The sequence below is a fragment of the Fistularia commersonii genome, chromosome 14 (assembly GCF_037954325.1).
Source record: "Fistularia commersonii isolate RoL2024-O1a breed Wild chromosome 14, RoL_Fcom_v1.0, whole genome shotgun sequence".
Classification (NCBI taxonomy): domain Eukaryota; kingdom Metazoa; phylum Chordata; class Actinopteri; order Syngnathiformes; family Fistulariidae; genus Fistularia; species Fistularia commersonii.
Window position 1 is genome coordinate 5,261,706 of NC_141297.1, and position 14,901 is coordinate 5,276,606.

Consider the following 14,901-nt stretch of genomic DNA (forward strand, 5'->3'; position numbering starts at 1 on the left):
ATTATGACAATCTCGTTTTTCAATTTATAACTATTATGTGACTTACTAGAACGATTCCTCTCTTGCTGTATTTTTTTCATGTTATCTGATTTTTTTTTTAAAGTGTAAAAAAAAAAAAAAAATTAAACGAAGCCAAAAAATTGTGGAAAAATGACGGGGGAATTACATGAGAATATTATTTAAAAAAAATAAAATAAAATAAAGGAGGTCGCAGTTGGGGCCATGCTGAAAGACTACATTTCCCAGAATCCCACTGCGGCTTAGCGGCATCTCATCATGGCTTTAACCAGCCGATGCCGACTCCGAGGTCGCAAGATCCCCTTGGAAACGGAGTGCGGGAAAATAATGTCATCCCGATCGGACAGGTACATGAGATTAATGTCTTCACCTGGGTTTGAGGTTTTTGTTACCTTTTTAGTTCTTGCGGGTTCTATTTTGTTTTATCGGCTGTTACTGTCCGCAGCTGGCGTTCTGGTTATCCATGTCAACCACCGGCTCCCCCACCACTACCCACCCCCTTGTCCAAACAGCGACTAGACAGCGGTTTGTGTTACAATCGTGATGTTTCACGCAGTTTCCCCAGCCCACCTGTACCTGTGGATATATATATATACACACATATCAATTGTGCAGGTTTGTCACAGAACAGCGGTTGCATAAAGGCGAAGGTGTCGCTGGAACACACTCCTGCGTCACACACACCCGGAAGAGAACCTGCTCTTACTACTAGTACAGTAGTTTACAGTCGGTGAGAAACATGTGGATTCACATTATTATTAATCAATTCTTTTGTCGTTTTGTGTTGATAATTGGTCAAAAAAAAGTTACTATTTTTTTAACCTTTAATATTTGTACAGCTCCGGCCCAATCTGCATATTCCCGACCAGTCTGTAGAACAGATTGGATAAATACTATACCATAAAATGTGTTTCTCATCAAAATCCCAACATGGGAGTCCAACGTAAGTCATGAAATAATTGTTGTTTTTTTCTTAAAGGTACCAATTGAAAAACAAAAATGCCTTGTCATTAAGTTCCAATTGTTCATGATTGAGTTGCCATTTCTTGCCTGCACATTCGCCTCTCATGTGTCCTCTTGGCATTCACGCCACGGACAAATGTTATTAGGGATAAACATTGCCAACATTAGAAAGAAGATTGAATTGTCTCAAATCAGGTGTTAGTGATTTGTCTGCGTTTATTTCATTGCTGTTGCAGTGCTGTGTACTAATATGGACAAGCTAATGATGTGCTAACATAACAACTTATGCTAGTACAGGGTTGAAATAGGCTAACGCATGGTTCTGGGTACAAAATAAATGGTCAAAGGGCTACTTGTATCCCAAAAGTAGTGCAGTCTCCAATGTTGGTGTTTCAGGCAAAGAGATAAGATTTTAAAACGGCCGAATCATAACAAATGTAAGCTAACACATGGCTGTCAGCCGCTCAGACACGGCTAAAAGACGCCAAGACACGTCAAGCTAACAGATGCTAATGTATGCTAAGAGAGCAAACTTACTCAGACCATTTCTTGTGACTGACAATGCTAATTGTTTAACGTACACCCAAATTGTGATTTCAAATATTTTCTTTGACGTTTGTTGTTATTACGTATTGATTTGTAAAATTGAATATTTTGCCTGTCAAGTTAATTAACCCCTCAATGTTGGCAATTGAATGACACTTGTCATTTGATAATTGAAAAAAAAAAAGTGATCATTTAGAAGGTCCTTAAATAATTAAGGCTTGCAGCCTTCGTGTGTGTGTGTGTGTGTGTGTGTGTGTGTGTGTGTGTGTGTGTGTGTGTGTGTGTGTGTGTGTGTGTGTGTGTGTGTGTGTGATTTGTTTTGTTTTGGAAACTTCATTATACCATCTTGGGGAAATGTATGATTTTACTTTTGTCTCTGGAATGACACACTTATGATAGCCATTTTTCTTAGTACTCCTTGCTGGTGGCATTTCCTGTGTCCATTCAGGTTAAATATATCATATTTATACAGTAAATATTTGCAGTGTGGTTGTAGGTCAAGGTTTAACCTAGCTTCTTGTGAACCAGATAAGCGAACAAAGTGAAGGATCAGCAGAAGATGTTTGTCCTGTCCTCTTTGCTTAAAGGTGCCCCTATAAATACCAGCTAGGCAGCTTTCTGTGGCCAGCATTGCAGTGATCCTCTTACAACCTGTCACACATGGAAAGACATGGCCAGGGAGAGACCCGGGCACACGTACAGCATCAGGACAAATATATCAACTGAAGAAGCTGGTGTTTCAGGTTTGGGATTGGATGACACAGAACTCACCTGGATTTAATAAGGTGAACACGTCCGCCCTTGATTCAGGGCTGCTCTCAGTTGTTTTAAGCGTTTTGCCAAAGTCACAGTGGCACCAGGCAAGCTGGAGAACAAGAAGTTGTCGTCCGAATCAGATATGACTCTGCTGGACTGCACGGGAGCCAGGATCTCTGGCTGCTGGTCTCTGAGGTCAGGCGGCAGGTAAGAGATGGCTGCTGTTTCCTCTTTACGCAAGCAGGATGCCAGTTTTCTCACAGAGCGCGAATGTTCAACTCGCACGCTGGGTGTCGTGTCAGCTAAAAATAGTTGCTGAAAAGATGATGGGGTATGTTGTGCTGCCTAATAATAGGCTATGATACAACAGTTTTAGTATGTTTGATCATGGACCTGATTATCTGAATTTTTTTTGGTCCAAATACAAGGCAAATGAGGGTTCTAAATCATAGAAATAGTAATTTTAAAGGATTCCATGTAATGTTTTGAGTTTGATGTTTGCATCTAAGTGCATCCACTCAGTGTTTGCACTTTTCCAAAACCCAAAGTACTCCAACAGTAGACATTTGTGTGTACTCTGAAATTTTCTGGAAATTGTTTAAATGTCAGAAGAAAGTTTAAAACGAGGTTGATCAACATTGGTCAGATGATTTAATTGTCTCATATTGACCTTTCACAGATAGACTGGATTCAATATGTATGCTGGCTTATATGAAGACAATCTAGATCATCTTTTTTAGGTGAAATATCTGATCAGTTATTTATTTCTACTTTTCTATCTGGGTGCCAGGGTTGATTAGATGCTGGTATCAATTTGAATGTAGGTCCTGAGACCAATCTCATGATGTCTGGTGCCAACTATAGGAGTCTTTGACAATAACGGACGTAGTGCTGTTTTGGATTTGCTGTAAATTACCGTTGTTCTGCTATTCAGAATCATCTCCTTTGACAAGGGGTCTTATCATCAAGGTAGAACCGCCTTCCATTAAAATACAGTCTAAAATACACGCACCTGGCTGAAAGGCATTTAAAAGTTACTGTTTTTAAATCCAACCCCGTCCGTATTTCAGCAAATTTGGATTTAAGAAAAAAACAAACCTCCCGTATTGCCGCCCTATAGGACTCTTTGTGATCTTGTTGTTTCTTCAGCGACTCTCCTGTCCTGTTTTCTAGCATTTCCTTTCAGCCCCAATTTCTCTCGAATATGGAACAATAAATGGGTCATTTATATTAACGATTGGTGCTGAGAGTTACAAAAACAAGTTGTTATTTTCTTGATCATGCAGCCACTGTGTTGTGGTTACTGGCTAAAGGGATTCACCTCAATTATACTCTCAGGTAGTTGTGTACTTTTTCATCTTATACTTCCAAAAAGATGTTGAAAAATAGGGCACGTGCTGAAAACTGTTGGAATTATCCTCACACGCAGGGGGTTGCTGAGAGGTTAGAGCAACGCATGAATTTAGGTTAGTGTGCTCGTAGTTTTGTTGTGAAATCCAGCATGGAGTTTCATTTGCTTACAGTCCCGGAGGACCTGCAGCGTGTCGTTACTGAACTGCGTCTGTTGAATATGGAAAGCAGTCATTAGTCTTGTCTGCCCATTCACAGTTTTGCACTCACAGAACAAGTGGTTTTACGAAACATTAGGAGCCGAGTTACTAGTGGAATTTTTAATTACCTCCAGTGGGTGTGGAGAAGATGAATGTATCCTCGGTTAATATGAAGCAATAGCTGAATGTTTGTTTTTCTTTCAAGTAAATGGTAGAATTTGTGGGATGGGACTGCAACGTGCTTTAAAGTGTTGAACATCAGCAGTGATTCAACCCAAATTCTTGAACAATCCATGTTGACAACAGGAGATGATTTTTTTTTTAAAAGAAAGGGTTCTGATTTAACTGTACATTACTTGTGTCTGACCACTTAGTAACATAGCAGCCAACTGTTCCAAAGGATGACATGCACAATCCCTGTGTAAGCACTTGTAATTTTCCTTCCTGCATAAAAGGTTTTGTCTGGCTTGAAATAGCTCAGAGTTGTCAATCTCTCAAACAAACATACATGTTCTTTGCTGTTTTTGTTTGTTTTTTTCCCCTATTGATACATAAATAACCAACACCTATTATGCTTCTCGCAGACACTGAGGTCCTTTTTTTAGAGTCCAATTTAAAACTGCACAAAAGATTATGACAAATGGGTAAGCACTGAGGACTGTTACTGCAGGAGCACGTAGAGCAGAAATCAATTTAATAGAGTGTTAACATGTATCTTGAATTTTTCTGGCTGGGAGGCACATCGGCACTGCACAATCAGAAACACACAACTTCCTCAAACTATAGCAAGGACTCTATTGATCTGTGACTTTTTCCCAGAGGGTAAAAATTTTAGTTCACTTTACTGCAAGTAGAAGATTCATATTGATAGTTTATTCATAGTACTTTATTGATAGTTTATTTTTCACACATGCTTTATATACAGGACTGTCTCAGAAAATTAGAACATTGTGATAAAGTTCTTTATCTTCTATGATAAAATTTCAAAAACAAAAATGTCATACATTCTGGATTCATTACAAATCAACTGAAATATTGCAAGCCTTTTATTATTTTAATATTGCTGATTATGGCTTACATCTTAAGAAAACTCAAAAATCCTATCTCAGAATATTAGAATATCATGAAAAAGTATTTTTTGTTTTTTTAATTGGATTTCAGAAGATAAAGAACTTTATCACAATTTTCTAATTTTCTGAGACAGTCCTGTTTGTATATGCATATATTTATATACTGCTGACTTACAGAGTTTCAGATTATGAGTTTGGCCTGAATCATACATCTAGAATGAAACCCTGCAGTGAGAAACAATTCAATTCAAAAAACTTTATTTCTCCCCTGTGGGCAATTACAAGGCAAGTAGAGCAGCGGGTACAAGACAGGACCAGCAGACAGCGCGAATGGAACAGGAGGGGGGAGGCAGTGCAAATAAATATGTAAAGAAGTAATTACAGTAATAAAGTACAAGAACAGGCTGAGTGTTTGAGTTTGAATATTTTTGACAAAGAAAATTTTAAAGGTTGTGTACTAACATTAATGTTGTGGCAATGCAAGCAGAAGCTACCAACTCCGTTTAGTCCATTCGAGTACTTTTGGTGAGTTCTTTCAAATATTTGCAGATATTGATGTAAAACCTATGTATTGATCATAAAATTAAATATAAATTTCTTGTATTTAGGTGAAAGTGTTTTCTTCTTTTCTTTGGCATCATCTTTTTTAGCATCTTAGATACAAACAATTTTGGTTGATTTTAAAATCCTCTTTTTCAAGTTAGAGATTTTTGTCTCGTTTATTCTTTGTGCTTGTTCATTTTTTTATGATTATTTATGGGATGCCGTTCTTATTCTGTCATTTGTTACAATTCCAGTTACAAAAGGCTTTTCTCCTTTTTGATATTTAGAGATCTGAGCGGCAAGATGTTGCCATGTTAGTTTTGTAGTGGCATCAATCCAGCATTCAAGCAAAAGAGATACAGAGAAAATAACCAAAAAAATGAACTTTGGTTTGAACGGATGAGAAAACATTGGCTTTGTTTTCTGCTGCCTGCTTTTCCTCTCAGTGTTCAGACCCTCTTCGGTCAGAGCTCTGGCTCTAACCCGCCCTGGTGTTTGCTGTCATTCCAGTGGGAGTGGGGAAGACTCGCTGGACCGGCTCCTGCCCCCTGCCGGGGCCCCTCGCAGGAAGAGCGCTACCTCGCTGAGTAAAACCGAACCCCCTCTGCTGCGCACGGGCACGCGCACCATCTACACCGCTGGCCGGCCGCCCTGGTACGACGAGCACGGCGCCCAGTCGAAAGAGGCGTTTGTCATCGGTACGACGCCGTCCCTGCTCCTCCCGACCGCTCGGGTTTCATTCACCACCTTCATGCCAGGCTGTGGCTGCAGAACCTGCCTGTTTGTCCTGTTTATTATATCCATAAGCCCTTTAGTGCCGTCGCGCATATCGTTTGCATACTGCCAGACAAGATTGGACACACTCTAAAAAACACACATAATGGGCCTTTGAAATGCTGTGTGGATGTGCAGGGTTGTGTGGGGGCAGCGCCTCAGGGAAGACCACCGTGGCCAATAAGATCATCGAGGCTCTGGATGTGCCGTGGGTTGTGCTACTGTCTATGGATTCCTTCTATAAGGTGAGGGACGTCTTCTGCTCACCGCTGTCGTTTCTGCAGGGCTCATTGCGGGCATAAATCTTCATAATTAAATGTTTTGTTGACTTGAAATGTCACTACAGCACCTCAAAGTAATCATTTTTCTGCTGTCACAGTTATGATTTAATTACCCCGCCGCATGGATGTCTTTAATTACAGCCAGCAATTTAGCGCATTGATATATTCAACATCAAAAGACCGATTAAATTGTAAGACGATGCAAGGGGCGGTGGGGGGGGGTCTATTGAAGGACATACAAAGAAATTGAATTTTAACTCCATTTTAAACAACACATCCAGATGATAAAATACTTCCACTGTAATAATTATAATAGTGATAGCTGGGATGATGCAGAATTGTACTCGACAATAAACTTCATTCTCTGCATTGAATTAATGGTCTTATTCAATCTAATGTAGCTTTATAAGCTGCACTGACAGTTTGCGGGAAGCAAATTGGGTTTGACACAATTGGGAGTTTAAAAATACACAGAGATATCCGCTGGCTGTTAAGAGACTTGGTGGTAGGAGTGACGCTGTGCTGCAAAAATTAAGAATCAAATTCTGTTTAAATTTATCTGAGAAGGAGATGGCTGCTGTGCGACACAAAGCTCAAATAGATGAGAAAGATACGTCCTGTAGGAAGATTGAATCAAAAAGGTGTGATATCAAACACAATCAGTATTTATATAACTTGAATCGTGAACTAGAACTCTCTGTTTATCCTGTGATTGTCAATAACTCCTGTTGCTACATGCAGTTTGCACTGACGTCTTTAGTCTTGTTAACTTGGACAGTCATAACTTGACACTGCATCTGGGTGTGAAGTAGGTGTCGCTCCAGGCTCCTAAAATGTAATCCTGGAGGTGGGAGGGCCAAAGACACAGGCAGAATATTGCTTTTCTTTTATTACTTTTTAGAAAAAGTCCTATGACACAGGAACGTCACAGGACCGAACAACCACCAGGAGACCAACGAAAAAATAGCGGGACTAAAATAAAGCCAGACGAACGAGAGAACAAACCACAGGTGGTAAATAGGAGAGAATGCCCAGGACAGAGGGACACAGCAGATAGATCATAATAGGATATGGCAGCACAAGATCCAGAAAATTGTGGTATTGTCCATGGATTTTTTTTTTTTTTTTTTTGAGATGTTGATAAACAGGAGTAAATGTTGTTTCTAATTTTACTTTTGTGGTGTTACAAGACCAAGTCACTCACAAGGTTTTGTTTTTATTTACAGTTTTCCACAGTTTTGCAACAATGACATCAGGCAGTAATCCCAACAGGGCATTATCTATTTATGCAGTCTTTATAGTTGGTAAAATAATACTGAAGGATACAAATTTCACCCAAAAAAATCCAATTCTAGTTACAAAGTAAATGCTCTAATACAGGATCTTTTTTTTTTTGTTTGTTTTAAAGCTGATTTTATTTTTTTGTCATAAAATGTACATCGTAATAAACATGTTTTTAATCACGGCATTTATGCCTTTTCCATTGATCGCTTTTGAGTGTGAAATTTCAGAAAATTGAATAAAGGGCAGGCTAAAGGAATTCGATCAAGTAGAAACAAAAAAAAAATTTGAAAAGCGTCATTTTTCGTTTTTGTTTCATTAAGATGCATTTTTTAAGTTGAACGACTTGGTATATCACCTGCGTTTTCCCAGTAGACAGTTATATCAAAGTATGCAGTAATTTATTTATTATACTTTATTAGTATCAAACCAATTCTGGACATTGACCCTGAACAGGAGTGTGGTGTTGTTTCGATGTTTTCAGGACTTGTCGGCCGAGGAGCAGGCCCTGGCGGCGAGCAACGACTACAACTTTGACCACCCGGCGGCCTTTGACTTCAAGCTGCTCGTGGCCACCCTGCGGAAGCTGAAGCAGGGCAAGAGCGTGAAGATCCCGGTGTACGACTTCACCACACACCGGAGACAAAAGGACTGGGTGAGTTTTCTCGTAAGGAACACGCTGACGTTCGCCTATTTTACGTGATTGCCGAAAACAAGAGGACGGAAGTTGGTATGAAAAATAATAATCCAGACTTGTGGTGTTCTCATCTGTTTTGTCACTAGCCATTTCCTCTTGAATTACTACTCTAATACTGCAAACACTGAAGTGCTTGTTCAGCTTTGAAGATTTTTCTGTCCTCTTCATGCAGAAAAACGTCTACGGGGCCAGTGTCATCATATTCGAAGGAATCATGGCTTTTGCAGACAAAGAACTTCTCCAGGTAAACCAAATGGGGTTTGTTTTGTTTATTTTTTTTTCCCCCCTTTTGGTCTGCTCCAGTGAAAGGAAGCAAATCTCCAGGCGTTTGTTGTTTGAGCAGCTGCTTTTGCCGAAGCGAGTATGATTGAAATGTTCAGGGCTGTTTACTCTTTCCCTCCTGCAGCTGCTGGATATGAAAATCTTTGTGGACACAGACTCAGACATACGGTTGGTTCGCCGGCTCCGCCGGGATATCACTGAGCGCAGACGGGACATTGAAGGCGTCATCAAGCAGTACAACAAGTTTGTGAAGCCGGCCTTTGAGCAGTACATTGAGCCGACCATGAGGCTGGCTGATATCGTGGTTCCGAGAGGTGAGACGGACGCATTTTCTGCCAATTTGATCTCTGCATTGCGGAGAAAAACAAAAGCGACAACCGGCCTCTTCCTCTTTTCTTCTTTTTTTTTTTTTTTTCCCGCCCCTTCCAAGGTGGAGGCAATATGGTGGCCATCGATCTGATAGTACAACACGTTCACAGCCAGCTGGAAGAGGTGAGGTGGGGAGGAAAAAAAAAACTGGGAACGTTAGTTGGCGGCGCCCCTGTGTGTCGGAAAGCTGCAACTTAGTGTTTGAGCATAGATTTGAGTTAAACGTTTCCATCTCAGCACGACTAAGCAAATTTAGTACCTTTTCTTTTTTTCTCGCCCCACTACAAAGCAGAAATATTTGCTAATCCAGTGGATCCCGAATGTTTCTCCAAGTTAATCCAATGATTTCCACTGAGTGGACCGGATAAACTATGCACTGTCCGTTTGAGGAACAAAGCCTTTCTTTTCCTTGACTGCAGGCCTCGTCTCTCGTCCACATGGAGACAATAAAGTTTGAATAATTCCCTCAGTTCAGCGACGCCCTGTGGAAATGATTGAAACACGCAGTAGTTTCATCCACTGTCCAGCCATAAATCACAAAATCAAACCAGGCAGCAGAAATGTTTTTCAAACCTTCCTTTCTTTGGTGGAGAACTTAAAGACTTTTTGACCGAGGGCCGGAAAAGATGTTGAGGCGAACTTGATGTTTTCACAAGATTCACTGTGTTTCTCTGATCCTCTCTTAATGCAGCGTGAGCTCAGCGTCAGGTACGATGAGCCATGTTTCTCCTTCACACCCCTGCAGGACTGAAAGCAGGGGTTCTAAAACTTTTCAGTGGTCATTTAAGGCATTTTCATCTCAATTTTTCGATATTCAATTTTTTTAGTTTTTTTTTTCTAAACCCTCAGTGGGTTCTAACACTGCTTTGGGAACCCCTGACTTCAAAGACTGCCCACTGACGTCCAAATAATCTTGTTCCAGCGACGGCATAAAGAATCGCACGGTGACACTTCATCTCCTTGTCTCTAAAGGGCGCTCCTGGCCTCCGCCCAGCAGACGCAGCCGCTGCCGCAGACGCTCAGCGTGCTGGAGAGCACGCCGCAGGTCCGAGGTCTCCACACCATCATCAGGTGCTGCCGCAAGCTCGCGCCCACTTCCCCCGTGTCGCGATATGCACCTTTTCGCGTGTGGGCGCTGAACAGTGAATTGCTTGTTTCCAACGCAGGAATAAAGAGACCAGCCGGGACGAGTTCATTTTCTACTCGAAGAGATTGATGAGACTTCTCATCGAACATGCATTGACATTTCTGCCGTCTCAGGTGGGCCAGCTTCTACCGCTCGGTGAATACTAACATTGTGCAAGTGACCATGATCACGTAGTTTGACTGATTCTTCATCAGAGATACAAACCCCTTCAATAATATCATCAAATAAAATCTCTCAAAATAAATCATTGCACTCAGTGCATGTAACTCAGTGCCTGCAAGCGTAGTCATTAAAAACGAATATTAAATCATATAATAGGCGGTAAAAACTTTCCAGGGAAGGAAGAATATAGTATATGCAGTAAGGTTTTGCTGCTTTATCAGGTCAACGGTTGCCAAGAGGGGTTGAAAATATTTGTAACCCCGCTGAGTTGCATAATTCTCTGAGAGAATTGTGCCACTCCGCAGTTCCTTGGCTTTTCAAGTCCACGACTTCCCTATTTTTAGTGAGAAGGCTCAAAAACACAACCTAAAAAAGAAAATCTACCTTTTCAGTGCCTAATATCTGAACAGCTAAATAGCCAGATAGCTTCCCTCAGGAGTGTGAGCTTCATGCTTAGTCATGAAGAAGCCAGGAAATTAAACAAAAATGTGTAATTTGGAGGTACAGCTGAGGACGGGTAGGGGGGAAAAAACATTGCAGGAATTTGCCACAGTTGTGTTTCTATCTCATCAGCCTTCTTTTTTTTTTTTTTTTTTTTTTTTTTTTTTTGTCGAATATGCTTTTAATTCTGAGGTGGCTTTATGTCCTCAGCTGCAACGTGTACACAGATGTTTAGGAGTGTTACGGGTCACTGAGATGAAGCTGGTCAGAGATGTGGAAGCATCATGTCAAAATAAAGTGTGTCAATAAAGGAAGTTTTGTTTCAGCCTTGCAGGGTTCAGACCCCGCAGGGCCACGAGTACGAAGGCCACAGTTACGGAGGGAAAGGGGTGAGCATTTCTTAAGGTCTTCTAGTGTGTACTTGGTGTGTGTGCCTCTGTGTGTGAGCGTGTACTCGGTAACACCGGCTCCTATGTCTTTGCAGATCACCGGCGTGTCGGTCCTACGCGCAGGAGAGACCATGGAGCCTGCCCTGAGGGCCGTGTGCAAGGACGTCCGCATTGGCAAAATCCTGATCCAGACCAACCTGGAGTCTGGAGAGCCAGAGGTGGACAGAAGCAGTCACTGCAAGCAGCCTCGTCATTTAAAAATGTTTATTTACTCAAATCCAAACATTCCTGTCTTCACTTTCAACGCGAGATGAACACATTTTGATTGTTTTTTTTTTTTTTTTTCTCTCTTTTTCCCCCTCTCGACATGACGTGCGTCTCCCTGGTAACTACCCTTCCCGCCGTTGTAACCATGGCAACCTGTCTCCTTCTCTCTGGCCCCGCCAGCTGCATTACCTGCGTCTGCCCAAAGACATCAGCGAAGATCATGTCATCCTAATGGACAGCACTGTGTCAACGGGCGCCGCTGCCATGATGGCCGTGCGAGTCCTGCTGGTGGGTGGAAACAAACACTGCGTCCCGCCGCTCTCTGAGGTGTAGCTACACGTCTGAGGCGGGGGGAGTTTCAACGACCGGCCCTGGCATGTCAAATGATTCTCCCCCCCTTAATCATCTGCCGGTGATTTACCGGGCCACTGTGGGCTGTCCTGGTGTGTGTCACCAAGCAGGACCACGAGGTGCAGGAGGAGAAGATCATGCTGGTGTCGCTGCTGATGGCGGAGCTGGGCGTGCACTCGGTGGCCTACGCCTTTCCCAAGGTCAAAATCATCACCACAGCCGTGGACAAGGGTCTGGATGATTTCCTGCATGTCATCCCGGGCATCGGTAAGTCGCGCCTAGTAGTTTCAGTGTTTTTTAAAGCATTTTTTTTTCGCGACGTGTTGATTTTTTAACAATGTCAGTTAATTTCCCCTGTGGATTCGTCATTTGTGTTTCTCTCTTTTTTTTTTTAATTAACAAAAGTATTTCTCGCAATCTTTGAGGACCCAAACACACGCCAGGGTCGGCCAGAATGACTAACTGTAACATCACTTACCTACTAAAACTTGAGGTCTGTAGATGCTACGCTATTTGATAAAATCATCTTTTCACACCGATATATATCAAGAAGATTAATCAAAAAGGTTTCTTTGTTGAATATGTTGCGAGAGGATCCAATATCGTTTTGAGACAACTTTATCGTGACACTTTGGAAATCTGAGGCCACCGTTCTGTGTTTCAAGGGGACTTTGGCGACCGGTACTTCGGGACAGACGGATCGGACCGGTGGAGCGACGACGACGACCAGGATCAGCCGTCCTACTGAGGCGGGATAACCGTGTGACAGGAAACTGCCGCTTGAAAGCAGCCACCTCTTCAGACGCAAGCCGGGAAGAAACCACCCCGGTACTCTTTTCTTGCGAAGCGTCGCTGAATATTTCTTTTGACAAGCACCGGTCAAGTTGCAGGATATTTACAACCTCACCTCAAGTATTTAAGCTTTGATAATCACTTGAAAGACAGCGTTAAAGGCTTGGCCATCACCCTTCAGGTACACATACTTATGCAATAACTATGTGATGTAGTAGAGTAATTCATTCACCCAGTACTTTGGTCGACGTGTTGAACCATCCCACTTTTGACTGAATCCAAACTGGTTTAGCAGTGAAACTAAACTAAACTTTGGGGCTCCACTCGAGGTAGGGAATGTCGAGAGAACTCAAGTTTTCGCAAACGTCTTCAGCAAATCCCAGAACCCAGAGAGACGGAAGTCAGTCGTTTGAACGTGGAGGTTTAATAATAATAATATTAATAACTATGTATCACACAATGAAATAGTACCAGCTGAATGGAAAGGAACTTCAGACATCACTGTTTTTATGATAGCACATGTATTTAAATTAAAATATGACGATAAATATGTTATTAATTTTAATGATACTGAAAATTCTATTATAGTACAGTTTATATTTATAAACTCTTATGGGCTAATTTGAACAAAAACATTTTTTACTGATAATCACCTATTTCTTGCTCATTTTGAGTTTCTTGGTTATTGTTTGTGAGTGAAACATGTTTTTTTATTTGTAACATTTCACTCATTTTCCTCTTTCCTCGCATATTACAACGTTATCAGGTGATTTTATTTCTCTAATTTCCAAAAAAATGGTCTCCATGTAACTGCGCACTGAGCCCCTTGAACCAATGCAAACGACATCTGAGTGGTCCATGCAAACAACAAACAAACTACTTTGAGCCAAATAACTTGAAAATGCACTGCTTTTCTTTACATATTAATGACTTGGGTGTCAATAACATGAAATTCATGTCATAATTTGAAATGTTACAAACATGTCTGATGGTTCCTACAACTCTTTATTTTCTTGAATGTCAACCCATCATGCTGCTGTTTGATTTTTATGGGGTGTTACACGGCACCAGCCTGCTGGTCTTTGGTGCCGCCACTTTTCAGTTTGACCCAGACATTTCCTCCCCTTGTGAACCGTTTGTAAAACCAGTTGTTACACCAGGAGTTTGTTGTCACATGGCTAAACAGGGTCTGCGGGAAAACTTGATCTTACCTCCACTTCTAGAAATTGAAAATACTGATGTAGCCATATATGTCTATATTATGGTGAAATTAATGTTTATTAGTGTATTTACTAAGGTCTGTTAGAGATCACATGAATGCAGCACAAAGAGAATATGCTATTACTGTATTTTTGGGGATATGGTAAACCAAACAAGCATGGATGACATTATAGAAAGAATATTTTATTGTACATTTTTACCCTGAAGACTTACTGAAGCATCTAAAAAAGCATCGAAAGCACAAGGGATGTCTCAAGTGTTTCGTTCCACTCAGTGACGTCAAAGTGTCGGACTCTAAAATTTTTGGTTCCGTAAAATTTCGATCATAACTTGATGGCTGTATGAGAAAAATGTAACATCTTGTGACAAAGGCAGCGGAATATATGGAGTCGGCATGCTTTATTTTACTTTTTTTTTTTTTTTTTTTTTTTTTTTTACAGGATTTCGGTGTAAAACAGATGTAGATCTTTAATCAGGGTACCGAGAAAGAGATTATTTGGAGATAATTTCACCTTCCGCCACTTTCTACCTCTGTTAACATTTTGGAACTGGAGATGAGATCCTCCAGAGAAGAGCAGGTCGCAGGCGGTGTGCGGACAATTGTCCCCGCAGCTGCGATACACAGCGTGACCTGCAGGGGTCGGTGTTGCACACATTTGCACGGCTCGTCGTCTCCGCAGCAGAGTGGACTCTTACCTCCAGCCGTTGCACATGTGGCGGGGGGGGGGGGGGGGGGGGGGGTAGCCGCGTCGTGGTTTGCAGAAATATATGGCATGTTTGTACTCGGTTATAAACATTATGATGCAGCTTGTGTTGCATTTTGAGGTTTTTGAATGAGCGGTTAAAAAAAAAAAAAAACAGCTGCCTGATTGTCATCACATCCACCTTTTCCTGGCGATCCGGTGCCGTCAATGGATGTGACTCTCATTCATGCGTTCATCTAGCCATTCACCCGCATCATCGGCAGGGCATCGCTACTTCCGCTTGTTTTTATTTATTTT

The 14,901-nt window shown here is 41.5% G+C and overlaps 1 protein-coding gene across 2 annotated transcripts; it reads left to right on the top strand.

Moving 5' to 3' along the window:
* Positions 1 to 276: 276 nt before the first annotated feature.
* Positions 277 to 14,627, top strand: uckl1a (uridine-cytidine kinase 1-like 1a). 2 transcript variants are annotated; one of them, XM_086159214.1, is made up of 15 exons: positions 277 to 365; positions 5,957 to 6,144; positions 6,359 to 6,465; positions 8,267 to 8,437; positions 8,652 to 8,723; positions 8,886 to 9,075; positions 9,192 to 9,253; positions 9,822 to 9,838; positions 10,103 to 10,201; positions 10,297 to 10,390; positions 11,207 to 11,269; positions 11,365 to 11,487; positions 11,717 to 11,824; positions 11,998 to 12,154; positions 12,553 to 14,627. In XM_086159214.1, the coding sequence occupies exons 1-15, from the start codon at positions 277 to 279 to the stop codon at positions 12,633 to 12,635; spliced, it is 1,623 nt and encodes a 540-aa protein (XP_086015340.1). In that variant the 3' UTR covers positions 12,636 to 14,627. The 2 variants fall into 2 exon arrangements, with proteins under 2 accessions (XP_086015340.1, XP_086015341.1); XM_086159215.1 differs by lacking the exon at positions 277 to 365 and adding an exon at positions 556 to 2,490.
* The last annotated feature ends 274 nt before the right edge of the window (positions 14,628 to 14,901 follow it).

What these genes read in the sequence shown, in the direction of transcription:
- uckl1a (XM_086159214.1), top strand. Translation starts at nt 277, where the DNA reads ATGGCTTTAACCAGCCGATGCCGACTCCGAGGTCGCAAGATCCCCTTG. An exon ending in GGTCTCCACACCATCATCAG is followed by an intron (nt 10,202 to 10,296) that starts GTGCTGCCGCAA and finishes TTTCCAACGCAG; the next exon opens with GAATAAAGAGACCAGCCGGG. An exon ending in TGACATTTCTGCCGTCTCAG is followed by an intron (nt 10,391 to 11,206) that starts GTGGGCCAGCTT and finishes GTTTTGTTTCAG; the next exon opens with CCTTGCAGGGTTCAGACCCC.